The following is a 14,225-nucleotide window of genomic DNA, read 5'->3' as shown; positions in this document are numbered from 1 at the left end:
GAACACAAATCTGCGCACAATAACAATATAAGGGAGAGAGGAAAGATATATTTAAAAACAATGCAGGTGAAAAACAAAAATCAAAACCAGAGGTAAGCGCAAATCTTGCCTACTGGATGGCAATATGCAGCAATCCTCTAGTTATTCCCACATAAACTATGTAAAAAACAAGAAAGTATTATTGCCAAAAAAGCAATGCAATATTATAGCACTGAGATGAGGTCACACATGTGTGTATCTCCTAATCAGTCCAACATTACTGGCAATAAGACACATAAAATGTAAAACCACATAGCCGCTGATATCATCAGCAAGCTACACTGATCCACGCATGGGTTAATGAAAAATAAATATAAAAATGGAAAAATAATAATCATAAGAAAATATAAAACAATAATATAAAAATATATATATACAATATATATATAAAGAAGTAAGAGAGGCTTGAACGTGGATTTTGATTTAAATTGCTTCATTTCGGACAGATAATAATTCTTCTTTTTTAATTCTAATTTTATTTGTATTGTTAGTTAAGTAATTTTTGATTAGTATTTTTTATTCTTACTTCTTTATATATATATTGTATATATCTTTTTTTATATTATTGTTTTATATTTTCTTATGATTATTATTTTTCCATTTTTATATTTATTTTTCATTAACCCATGCGTGGATCAGTGTAGCTTGCTGATGATATCAGCGGCTATGTGGTTTTACATTTTATGTGTCTTATTGCCAGTAATGTTGGACTGATTAGGAGATACACACATGTGTGACCTCATCTCAGTGCTATAATATTGCATTGCTTTTTTGGCAATAATACTTTCTTGTTTTTTACATAGTTTATGTGGGAATAACTAGAGGATTGCTGCATATTGCCATCCAGTAGGCAAGATGTGCGCTTACCTCTGGTTTTGATTTTTGTTTTTCACCTGCATTGTTTTTAAATATATCTTTCCTCTCTCCCTTATATTGTTATTGTGCGCAGATTTGTGTTCCGGTGTCACGTTTGATACGTGCCTCCCTTGGTACTTGTCTTGCGCATAACTCTGCTTCTCATTGGCTTAATATCAGTGTATTGGCTTAAAAGCGGCCGTTCGACGTCACGCTGTCACCGCTGATGAAGTCCCGCCTACTCTTTGGGACGCAACGCGTACGGACCACGTGACCCGCGCCATGACGTCATCCGCAGGCTAATACACTGATCCACGCATGGTATTCGTTTCTTTGCTTAGCACTCGGCACTGGAGATCAGTGCTTACAAATGTGAGTGTAATTTCTCTTTACTTGCTTTTAAAATAAATTTGTATCAACGGAGAGCACTAGATTTGCTTGTTCTTTATATTTATACATGAAATCATATTGATCTGATGACACGGAGGAGGATCTTTCCTTGGAGTACTTCCGTTTGGTCTGCTGAAATCTTATGATCTACCCTTGATGGGAACATGTGTTTTTGACCTGTCTGATATATCAGGGGTCCATTAGTTGAGGTGAGAGTCCAACTTGTTCAATGGTGAAGGGATCACATCGTCACTTGTTATACTGATTGAAGACACACTGCACAAGCGGATTCTTCTTGATCACTGCATCTATTATTCATCTATTTTTCATTTTATGGACTTTTTATATTAATATTTTATTATTTATTTGCGCTGTACTGTTACTTTTTACTTTGTAATGTGGGATTTGGTATTTTGACCTATAGTATTCTAGCTGCATTTTTTCACTTTTTTCACTTATTTTATTGTGTTTAGCGCTGGTTGATTTTTTATTTTATATTTTTGCACCAATTTACTACAATTTCAGCAGCTAACATGGATGTATTCCAATATTTGGAAAAAAGGGAGGTTCAACTGAGTGATATTTTCTCACGTACCCCTATTTTTGAACAAACCCCAGATGTAGTTTTGGCCTTTAGAAAGCTTGGTCATGTTTTTGAGAAAAAGGTTAAAGCTTGGTGGGATATTGTTTCTTTTCAGCAATATATTTCAGCCAGATTAATACCAAGTCGTTTAAGATGGGATGTTCCCCCTAGCGATGGACTCCTTGATAGAGATTCCATGTTGGAATGGGAAGGTTTTTTCCTGGATAAGGGTTTGGAATTAATGGAATTTTTGTTGAAACGAAAGCAAAGGAAAATGATTATTTTGGAAACCCAGATTAATGACATTAGGAATTCCATTGAATCATTTAAGGACACTCCTGACTTCACTAGACTCTCTGTCGAATTAAAGGATAAGATTGCAAAGTGGGACCTTGAGGTCCAAAATAAGAAAAAGAAAAAATTCATGAGAGATTCTGATGACTTCAATGGGGGGAATGTCTTTAAATGGCAGAAAATGAACCAAACTGAGGGAGATATCTCCCATAATGTCCCTATTGAGGTTGATGTTACAGCCCCCGTACCCCCTCCTGGTTCCCAAGGCACCCCTATCTTGGAGTATCCTGTATCTGGGCCCATCAATAATAGGAGTGGTGTCCCTAGGGGTGGCACACATAGTAAGGGACCCCGTAATAACTATGGAAGAAAAAGAGGTAGAGGTAATCATGATAGGAATTTGGATTCTAGGGAATTTCCTGGTAATGAATCCCAGTACTATTATGGTTATCATTCCCCAAGTAGACAGGGTGGATACCAGTATGATTATGGTTCCCATCAGAGGGCTCCTTATGGTGGTCAACCTAGGTACTCCTTACCTGTGTCTAATAGGTTTGCACCATTACAGTATGGAGGAGCTGGAGAGGGAGGGGACTTTTCGGGTGCACAGAGTGGACCCGGGAGGGGCCCTTATGTGCAACCTCCTGTCCACCAATCCATCAATCCACCATTTGTACATCCACCAATCCATCAGGAGTGGTGGAGACAGCAACCCTACGGAACCCCCCGGTCGGGCAGTCAGGTTCAAAAAAGAAAAGAGAGAGAGGAAGGAGAGGGGGCAGGAGAGTTCAAAAAACAAAAACAAAAACCCCAGTAGGAGCAGGTATCTATAATTTAAGTGGATGCCCATTAAGTGATAATGAGTTAAAAGTTTTGGATAGGGGTTTAAAATTTGCTCCGGTTAGGAATTTAAATAAATTCCATACCTATGTTAATATTCAAAAGTTTATTAGGAATTTGAATATGAAGAAATATTTTTTATCCAACCAGGTTAAACAAGTGAAAACATTTGAAAATCAACATTCCAATCTCCGTAACAAATCTACGTTTAACCCTTTAAACACTGACAACAAGTTTCTGGAGGTTTTCAAAAATGTTGTAATAAATGATCTAGACACTCTTAAAGTACGTAAAGTGAAGGACCCCCAGTATATCAAATTGGGAGTGGAATCCCTTAGGAGCAGGGATGACATTATCATACGCCCCGCAGATAAAGGGGGCGGGTTGGTTATTTTAAATAAAATATATTATTTGTCCGAAATGAATAGACTTGTCAGTGATACTGACACATACCAAATTTTGAATAAAGACCCTATGTTGCAGTACAAGGATGAATTGCATTGGCTAATAGAAGAAGGGAAAAATAAGAACATTCTTAATAAAAAGGAGGGATTATATCTTGATCCATTATTCTGCAGAACCCCCATTATATATAGCCTGCCAAAAATACATAAGGATTGTGTTAATCCCCCTGGCAGGCCTATTGTCAACGGTATTGACTCCATCTCCTCGAGAGTGGGTCAGTACATTGATACTTTCTTACAACCCCTGGTGTTGAAAACTAAGGCATTCCTTAAAGACACTAAACACATTATTCAAATTCTTGAATCATTAGAGAGTACGGCCTCTTGCTTTCTTGTAACCGCTGACGTTGGTTCCCTGTACACTATTATAGGACACAATGATGCGCGGATTTCAGTTCAGTGGGCTATGTCCACTTATTCCGATCTGTCTGAGTGCCATAAAAAGTTTATTCTCAAATGTTTGGATTTTTGTTTGTCTAGGAATTATTTTTGGTTTAACCATCAGTTTTATTTACAAATAAGGGGGGTTGCCATGGGGGCTAGGTTTGCTCCCAGTGTGGCCAATTTATTTATGGCCCACTGGGAGGAGGATGTTGTTTTTCATTGATGACCTGATCTTTATATGGGATGGTGATCGGGTTGGTTTGGATAAATTTATCTGCACCATGAACGCAAATGATAAAAATATCCAGTTATCCTGGAACATCAGCCAAGAGCGGATGGTGTTCTTGGACCTGGAGATCACTAAAGCGAATGATGGGCTAGTATTAAAAAATCATTTCAAGCCAACTGATCGGAATTCATACATTCCTCTGGGGAGCTGCCACCATAAGTCTTGGTTATGCAATATCCCCAGAGGACAGTATGTAAGACTGAGGCGGAATTGTTCTCGTGTGGATGATTTTATGCTTCAGGCCCAAACCTTATCCTCTAAATTTCAAGAAAAAGGATATGATAGATCTGCCCTTGATCATGAAATGGCTTTGGTCCAACAGATGGATAGATCTCTCTTAGTTGGATATAAAGTAAAAGAATCAAAAGTAGAAGGGGTTAACTTCAGAATGGTTCTGGATTATAATGTACAGCACAAGAAATTTGAAAAAGTGGTTGCCAAAAACTGGTTCATATTGAAACAGGATCGTGTGTTGGGACCTCTCCTGCCTGCACGGCCCTCTTTCATATACAAGAAGGCTCCCTCATTACGTGACCAGATAGCACCTAGTGTTATCGATCCTCCTGTGCACACTGAAAGTAAACTTTTCTCTTTTTTATCTGGCATTTACGCGTGCGGTAGGTGTACGGCATGCAGACATTCCAGATGTAATATAAAAAGGAGAAAATCTTTTATTGCCACCAGTAATAACAGGGAATATAAGATTGATAAACTTATCACCTGTTCTACTGCAGGGGTGGTATACATGTTACAATGTGGATGCGGTCTCCAATATATCGGTAGAACGTCTAGACCCCTACATGTGAGGTTGGGCGAACATGTGAATAATATTAAAAAGGGTCTCAAGACTCATAATGTGTCTCGCCACTTTAAATTGGTACATTCTCAGAACCCTAGAAGTTTGAGCTTTTGGGGGATTGAGAAGGTAACCAAACATTGGCGTGGAGGTAACTTCCTACGCCAACTAAGTAAACGTGAGTCTTATTGGATCCATGAAACAAGGGTTCTCGCCCCGAGAGGCTTGAACGTGGATTTTGATTTAAATTGCTTCATTTCGGACAGATAATAATTCTTCTTTTTTAATTCTAATTTTATTTGTATTGTTAGTTAAGTCATTTTTGATTAGTATTTTTTATTCTTACTTCTTTATATATATTTTGTATATATATATTTTTATATTATTGTTTTATATTTTCTTATGATTATTATTTTTCCATTTTTATATTTATTTTTCATTAACCCATGCGTGGATCAGTGTAGCTTGCTGATGATTTCAGCGGCTATGTGGTTTTACATTTTATGTGTCTTATTGCCAGTAATGTTGGACTGATTAGGAGATACACACATGTGTGACCTCATCTCAGTGCTATAATATTGCATTGCTTTTTTGGCAATAATACTTTCTTGTTTTTTACATAGTTTATGTGGGAATAACTAGAGGATTGCTGCATATTGCCATCCAGTAGGCAAGATTTGCGCTTACCTCTGGTTTTGATTTTTGTTTTTCACCTGCATTGTTTTTAAATATATCTTTCCTCTCTCCCTTATATTGTTATTGTGCGCAGATTTGTGTTCCGGTGTCATGTTTGATACGTGCCTCCCTTGGTACTTGTCTTGCGCATAACTCTGCTTCTCATTGGCTTAATATTAGTGTATTGGCTTAAAAGCGGCCGTTCGATGTCACGCCGTCACCGCTGATGAAGTCCCGCCTACTCTTTGGGACGCAACGCGTACGGACCACGTGACCCACGCCGTGACGTCATCCGCAGGCTAATACACTGATCCACGCATGGTATTCGTTTCTTTGCTTAGCACTCGGCACTGGAGATCAGTGCTTACAAATGTGAGTGTAATTTCTCTTTACTTGCTTTTAAAATAAATTTGTATCAACAGAGAGCACTAGATTTGCTTGTTCTTTATATTTATACATAAAATCATATTGATCTGTTGACACGGAGGAGGATCTTTCCTTGGAGTACTTCCGTTTGGTCTGCTGAAATCTTATGATCTACCCTTGATGGGAACATGTGTTTTTGACCTGTCTGATATATCAGGGGTCCATTAGTTGAGGTGAGAGTCCAACTTGTTCAATGGTGAAGGGATCACATCGTCACTTGTTATACTGATTGAAGACACACTGCACAAGCGGATTCTTCTTGATCACTGCATCTATTATTCATCTATTTTTCATTTTAAGGACTTTTTATATTAATATTTTATTATTTATTTGCGCTGTACTGTTACTTTTTACTTTGTAATGTGGGATTTGGTATTTTGACCTATAGTATTCTAGCTGCATTTTTTCACTTTTTCACTTATTTTATTGTGTTTAGCGCTGGTTGATTTTTTATTTTTTATTTGTAGTAGTACATTTGTGCCTCAATATTAGAGCAATCATAAAAAAAGGAATGTGAAACTATTACCCAGGCAGTGGCTTCAAACATCTTCACATCTAATGGATCGCCTTGTAATTTTCCATCCACCATGATCAGAGAATGACAGCTTGTCATTGCAGTAAATAGTGGCCCCCCAGAGAGATCGTTAATCTGTTCATGAGTTAACATTTCCTGAAAGCTTAAGATGAAAAGTGAAATAAATCAAATCTATTTAAGAAGGAAGATAATTACCCTTTCTTACCAAGGTTCCATCCTGATGGCTGGTCTCCCCAAAAGAGAGTGTTTCCTCCCAGCTAGTCTGTGTATATCAATACAGGCAGATGCCTCATTGCCTCATTGCCCAGCATAGCGTGACTTCTGATTGGTTAGCTTCCATATACTTTGCCTAAGTCAGCCCCCTTTAATGCAAATCCTTGTGAGCCAGAAATTTACTTGAATTTTCCCGGGAAATGAAAGAGGTTGTGAGGGTAATTTTTTTTAAATTATAAAATAACAAACATGTTATACTTACCTCCACTGTGCAGCTCGTTTTGCACAGAGTGGTCCCGAACCTGGTCTTCTGGGGTCCCTCAGTGGCTATCTCGGCTCCCCCCCCCCCGCAATAACTTCTCACATTCATGCGAGCCCCCTCGCATGGTGAGGAGTGCTTGCGGGCGCGCTCCCATAGCCGCTCAATGTGTCACTCGGCCCCGCCCCCGGCGCGCCATGTCATTGGATGTGATTGACAGCAGTGCGAGCCAATGGCTGCTCTGCTTTCAATCTATCCACTGTAACCAATCAACGGTAAAACTGAGCGGCAAAGAGGATGTTGGGGGTGAGTGCGGGACTTTCGAGGGATCAGGTAAGTAAAACAGGGGGGCTGGCATTGTCGGATGTTTTTTCATCTTAAAGCGGAGGTCCACCCTAAAGTGGACCTTCCGCTCATCGGAACCCTCCCCCCCCTCCGGCGCCACAATTGGCACCTTTCAGGGGGGAGGGGGGTGCGGGTACCTGTACAGTACAGGTATCTGCACCCACTTCCGGGATAGCTCTCTGCGGAAAGGGGCGTAGATTACGCCCCTTTCCGAAAGTCCCCCGCTGCCTGCTGGGAAACACACAGATCCCAGAGGCAGTGGGGACCGTCCTTATTGCGCAGCGCGACTCGCGCATGCGCAGTAGGGAACCGGGAAATGAAGCCGAAAGGCTCAACTTCCTGATTCCCATACCCCAGATGGCGGCGGCAGCACCCGAGAGACGATCGAGAAATCGGCTTCGGGTGCCGACATCGCGGGCGCGCTGGACAGGTAAGTGTCACTATTTTAAAAGTCAGCAGCTGCAGTATTTGTAGCTGCTGGCTTTTAAAAAAAAAAAAACGTGGAGTCCCGGTCGGACTCCTGCTTTAATGCATAGAATGCATTAAGGTGAAAAAATGTTTACCTTTACAACCCCTTTAAGTATGGGCCTCCCTTTATTGCATATCCCAGCATGGGATCCTTTGAAGTGAGTTTGTGTACAACAATGAGATTTGAATCCCATTGTTTGTTCACAAAAGCCTGGGCCCCATCTTGTCTGGTCTTCTCAATTCTAACTTCAGGCCTGCATAGATACAAGCTAAATTATATATATTCCTAATTACAATATTTTACAGCTATTAATGGAGATTTCACATAAACTCATAAGGCAACACTTATAAAGGAAAATAATTTTAGTAGACAGACATACCATGCATTTTTAGATGGTATTACTCCCATTAAATCAAGGCCATCTTCTGTTAAAGTTCCAGTCTAGAAATAAAATGCAAATATAAATAATAATTCATATTCACATAGAAAACATTGTGTGTGTGTGTGTGTGTACACCAAAAATATTGATCAACATTATCATGAAAAATGTATTGAAGCATTGAAACCTTGTCCCATGAACCTAAATCAAAGGAATCCAAATAGGAGACAGAGTTATTCTGCTGGTCTTGTTTGCATATCAGGTTCTTATAGTAATATCAAAACTTCCTCTTAATATTACACTACATTTGGACCTTTTTTGGATTTTGTATATGTGACACTACATTGGAAAGAATACACTTTCCCCACACAGCAGATGTACTATCCAGCTTGCCACTTCACTGCAGTGTGACAAGGCTTGATATTGCTCTGTCCTACGTGAAGACATTTTTTTCTTGGACAACATCCCACCTTAATGGTAACACCAATTTTAGATTTAGTTTGCAAGATAAAGCCAGTCACTGAGCCAACTTTGGAAGCAAAAGTGTTCCCAGCATTATCATTATCTGTATCTTTTATGAGCAGCATGGAAATGCCATGATAAAGTAACATCATGGGCATGATTTCAGTTAATGTACACCAGTACTCTTCCTCCAACCCCCCCCCCCCCCCCCATATTATTATCATGTCATTTGATACAAAGATAAACATTAAAACAAATAAAATAGAAAGAGAATATATTGTGCAATAAGATAATATGAGATTTTCCATTCTGTCCTGGTATTGTGGTATTGGGTTGTACACTGGATATTTTTATTAATAGTGTTGACTTTTGTATAATTTTCTAATAATAATAATGATTTTAGATGGGGTGAATATTCCATATTTTCAGAGTGGAAATTATAAGAACTGTTGCGGATAGTGCAGAGTATTTGCATGCATAAATGCACAACTATACAGATGAAGATTGTCAATAAAATAAACCCAAAATCAAGATTATCATTGCCATTTCAAAGCCAGTATTGTACAGTGTTTTGGAGTAGTTAGTGGTTAATTGACCTGTTCTAGCTAATAAGTGATTATGTATGAATAACATTTTGTATCTCTTTTGAAATATAACAAAGAGATTTGCAACATATTAAAGAGTCTTGTAACAACAAGTTTCTATCAGATACAAGCTATGCATCATGTCTGGCATGTGCTGCTGTACATCCATGACATGTTAAGGGAGCCTCCCTTCCAGCTGGTCAGTACTTTCTAAACGTTTCAGAAGTTACATGGGTATGTTCTTAAGCCCTCATTTAAGGTCTCTTTCATCCCATGATCCTTACTCTAATGCCACGTACACACGACTGGACTTTTCGACGGAATAGGTCAGGCGGTCTTCCTGACGGCCTTTAACGGAGTTCCGACGGACTTTCCGAATGAAGGGACTTGGACACACACAAGCACACCAAAGTCTGATGGATTCAAATGTGATGACGTACGACAGGACTAGAATAAGTTCATAGCCAGTAGCCAATAGCTGCCCTAGCGTCGGTTTTCGTCCGTCGGACTAGCATACAGACAAACTGATTTTTCGAACGGACAAATCGAGTCCATCGGAAAGATTTGAAACATGTTTTATTTCTTGGTTCGTCTGAGTTTTGGGAAAAAAAAGTCTGCTGGAGCTCACACACGATCGAATTGTCCCACGGATTCCGGTCTGCCGATCGTGTGTACACAGCATAAGAATAAGCTCTACATGGAGTAAAACACATTAAGGCTTGCAGGATCAGGTGGAACAGTGTGCATCAGACTTGTGAATAAACATACACTATATTACCAAAGGTATTGGGACGCCTGCTTTTACACACATGTGAACTTTAACCGCTTGCCGCCTGCCGGCTGTCATATGATGGCCAGGCGGCATGGCTCTTCTTCTGGGAGGGCATCATATGACGTCCTCCCATTTAAACAGGGAATGTGTGCAATCCTTTCCATTACATGCCGCCACCAAGGGGGGTGAACAGCCATTGAGCATGGCAGTTTACCACGTGATTGGCTGTGGTGAAGTCACGGCTGATCACAGGTGGTACCGCCCCACTTTGCGCTACGCATGCGCATGATCATGATCAGGAGCACGCTGCACGTGCACGTCGGTGGCGGCGTGTTCCTGGGAACACTGCTTGTCACCAACGGTGGTAAACAGCCATTGGCTGGTGGCTGTTTACCACATGATCGGCTGTGTTGCTTTCACAGCAGATTACTAAATGTCAACAAACCGCTGTAACGAGATGTTACCAGGTTCTCCTCCTCTCACACCGATTGTGTGTGAGGAGGAGATTGCAGTAACATCTCGTTACTGCCTACAGTGTACACCAACACACACTGATTGCCCCCCCCAATAAAGAGGGCCTGTCACCACCCATCAAAGTACCTGTCACAAGCCATCAGAGTACCCAAGTACCTGTCACAATCCATCAGAGTACCCAAGTACCTGTCACAATCCATCAGAGTACCCAAGTACCTGTCACAGTCCATCAGAGTACCCGAGTACCTGTCACAATCCATCAGAGTACCCAAGTACCTATCCCAATCCATCAGAGTACCCGAGTACCTGTCACAATCCATCACAGTACCCGAGTACCTGTCACAGTCCATCAGAGTACCCAAGTACCTGTCACAGTCCATATGAGTACCCAAGTACCTGAGTACCTGTCACAGTCCATATGAGTACCGAGTACCTGTCACCAGCCCATCAGAGTACCCAAGTACCTGTCACCAGCCCATCAGAGTACCCGAGTACCTGTCTGCAGCTCATCAAGTTACCCGAGCACCTGTCTCCAGCCCATCAGAGCACCCGAGTACCTATCTGCAGCCCATGCCTCATAGTATATACGTTGGGGTGTTTGCTTTCCAAAATAAGGTCATTTTGTGGGTAATTCCACTGGGCTTGTGCTCAAGGACCTCCAAAATTGTGATGTGTAATTTATGCTCCTTGAACGCCTGAAGGTACTACTTCAATGTTGGTCCTCTGTATGTGACCAGGCTGTGTAAAAGCCTCACACATGTGATATTGCCATACTCAGGAAGAGTAACAGAATATGTTTTGTGGTGTCTTTTTTGCTATATACATGCTGTGTGTTGGAAATATTTTATAAATTAACAACTTTGTGTAAAAAAATGCGTTTTCATTTTTTTTCCACGTTTTCCAAAAACTTCTGGAAAAATGAACCATTCAAAAGACTCATTCTGCCTCATAGATTATAGGTTGGGGTGTTTGCTTTCCAAACTGGGGTCATTTTGTGGGCAATTCCATTGTCCTGGTGCTCCAGAACCTTCAAAAATCGAATAGGTGGTTGAGAAATGAGATATGTAATTTATGCTCCTAGAACGCCTGAAAGGGCAATTTCAATGTTGGGCCTTTGTATGTGGCCAGGCTGTGTAAAAGTCTCACACATGTGGTATCACCATACTCAGGAAGAGTAGCAGAATGTATTTTGGGGTGTAATTTGTTGTATACATATGCTGTGTGTGAGAAATAACCTGATAATATGAGAATTTTGTAAAAAAATAAATATAAAAAAAAAAAATCTTCATTTTGCAAAGGACTGTGGGAAAAAAATGACAACATAAAAAACTCAGCCATGCTACTTACTTAATACCTTGAAATGTCTACTTTCTAAAAAGAGGTCATTTGGGGGATATTTGTACTTTCCTGACTTGTATGTGTCTCGAGAAATGAGATACACCTGATGTACTGAAGGCCTGATCAGATGTGATCAATTTTCAGTGATTGGCACCATAGTTTGTAGACCCTATAACTTTCACAAAGACCAAATAATATACACTAATCTGGATTATTTTTACCAAAGATATTTAGCAGTATAAATGTTGGCCAAAATTTATGAAGAAAAATGACTAATTAGCAAAATTTTATGAGCATTTTTTTCCCCAAAATTTACAGTCTTTTGTTTATTTATAGCACAAAAAATAAAAATCCCACTAGTGATTAAATACCACCAAAAGAAAGCTCTATTTGTGTGAAAAAAAGGACTCAAGTTTCATATGGGTACAGTGTTGCATGACTGAGTAATTTTCATGCAAACTGTAAGAGCACTGAAAACTGAAAATTGGTCTGGGCTGGAGGGGGGAGGGGGGGTGTAAGGGCACTGTATTGAGGTGGTTAATGGCATCCCAGTCTTAGTCCATAGGGTTTAATACTGAGTTGGCCGAGGGGCCTGGTGACCGAGCTCCATGCAGGACGTGTAGCGTGAGAGCTCGCCGCCATCCGATTCCACCAGCGTCCTCCACGGCAACAAAAGACACCCTCAGGAAGCTCTCTAACGGGGGCTTCCAGCGGAGATGGGCCGGTGACAAAAGATGGTTCAACAACCGCACAAACTGGATGCCTACTTCACCACAGGCCCGGGCGGGCTTCAACAAAATGGCGACGAAGCACGCGCGCATCGGGCGAACGGAGCAGCCAGCCGTCAAACCACCGATTGCCGCTCGTCGTACGGAGCCTCCGATTCAGCCATCCTACACAGCGGCTCTTCCTCGGGCACGCAAAGCCCTTCTACGCGCAGCCCGGCGAAGGCTAAACAACGGAGGATTTCTCCCGCTAGGCCGCAATCCCAGCTTGAGGCTTCAATAGAGGTAAGCAGGCCGCAACTCTCCACAGCCACACAAGGGACACAAGAGAGGTACCCCATTGGTGATTTCCCTACCACGGATGCCCCTGTATCAGAGTCCACTCTCAAAGACATGCTAAGGGCATCCCTTCAGGCAGACATGGTAAAAGGAATCAATGACTGTCATAAAGCAGTACAGGCCCTGGGCAACAGAGTTGATAGAGTGGAACAGCAAATGGGTACATATGCCTCCTCTTACAACGTTATGGTAGAAGCTCATGAGGCTCAAGGGGATGACATACAATGGCTGAAAGACAAAATCGCAGACCTTGAGGACCGATCCAGGAGAAATAACCTCAAACTAAGGGGTATACCTGAATCTATCCCATCTACCCAACTCCTGCAATTTGCCCAGACTATGTTCTCCACAATGGTGCTCACTGTTCAGGATCTAATAGTGGACAGAATACATAGACTTCCCAAGCCCTCGTTTTTCTCCCTGATGAAACCCCACGGGATTGTCCTCTTGAGGGTTCACTACTACCATGTCAAGGAAAAACTCCTGCTTGAGTCCCGTAAGCTGGACAAATTACCCCCACAATATGATGACATACGAATGCTGCCGGACTTATCCAGACACACATTACAAAGGCACAGAAATCTTGCGACCATTACTAAACTAAAGCATTGATAAACCATGCCATTCCCCACAAATGGAAATATCCAGCGACTCTAGCTATCACCCACAATGGGGTTACGGTCATGATATCTAAATTGGAAGATGGCATTGAGGCCTTGAGAAAGTGGAATATCTTGCCAGACCCTTCCTCCTCTCGCTCCAGGCAATCCACAACACATACCTGAGTAATGGCAAGTGGTCACTCGTAAACGCTCTCCCAAGAAAATCACTGGTGGAATCTCCAGACATAATGAAAGCTAAGCATTTCTAATTCTCCGGGGATGGGAGCTATTTCTCTAGTTCTCCTCTACCACCCCCCCCCCCCCCCCCCAGTAACAAATAGCAGTTAACTCTGCACACGGATCGGTTTATGGATCCATTTCTTACACATACCTTGTTGAATGTTTTTTGTGTTGTTATGTTCTATTTTTACAGTTACTTGCTCTTTTTTTCTTCCACTTGATATGAATGAATGAATGAAATACTTGTATAGCGCACAATGCGAACTGAATCGCCTCTAGGCGCTCTGGCGAGCCTTGATCATCTGCTAAAAGAGGAAGGTCTTAAGTTTTTTCCTAAAAGCCAGGTGATTTTCTTCCAGACGGATGTCGATTGGTAGAGCATTCCATAGCCGGGGCCCTTGGACAGCGAATCTCTGCTCCCCCTTGGATTTATACCAGGCTTTGGGCACGAGGA

General features: G+C 41.3%; 1 protein-coding gene across 1 annotated transcript in view; it reads right to left on the bottom strand.

Annotated features, from left to right (window-relative positions):
- LOC143988153 (putative cation-transporting ATPase 13A4) overlaps window positions 1-14,225 on the bottom strand; it is a 171,517-nt gene that overhangs the window by 73,579 nt on the left and 83,713 nt on the right. Inside the window, exons 13-14 of the mRNA XM_077487482.1 lie at window positions 8,236-8,297; window positions 6,562-6,712 (exon numbers count right to left, since the gene is read on the bottom strand). Coding sequence (XP_077343608.1) covers window positions 6,562-6,712; window positions 8,236-8,297 — 213 coding nt within the window. The remainder of the gene's footprint in view (window positions 1-6,561; window positions 6,713-8,235; window positions 8,298-14,225) is intronic.

Source organism: Lithobates pipiens, unplaced genomic scaffold (assembly GCF_037356315.1).
Source record: "Lithobates pipiens isolate NorthernLeopardFrog02 unplaced genomic scaffold, aLitPip1_a1.2 Scaffold_18, whole genome shotgun sequence".
Lineage (NCBI taxonomy): Eukaryota > Metazoa > Chordata > Amphibia > Anura > Ranidae > Lithobates > Lithobates pipiens.
Note: the sequence above shows the minus strand (reverse complement) of the source record. Positions and strands in the feature narration are given on the sequence as shown.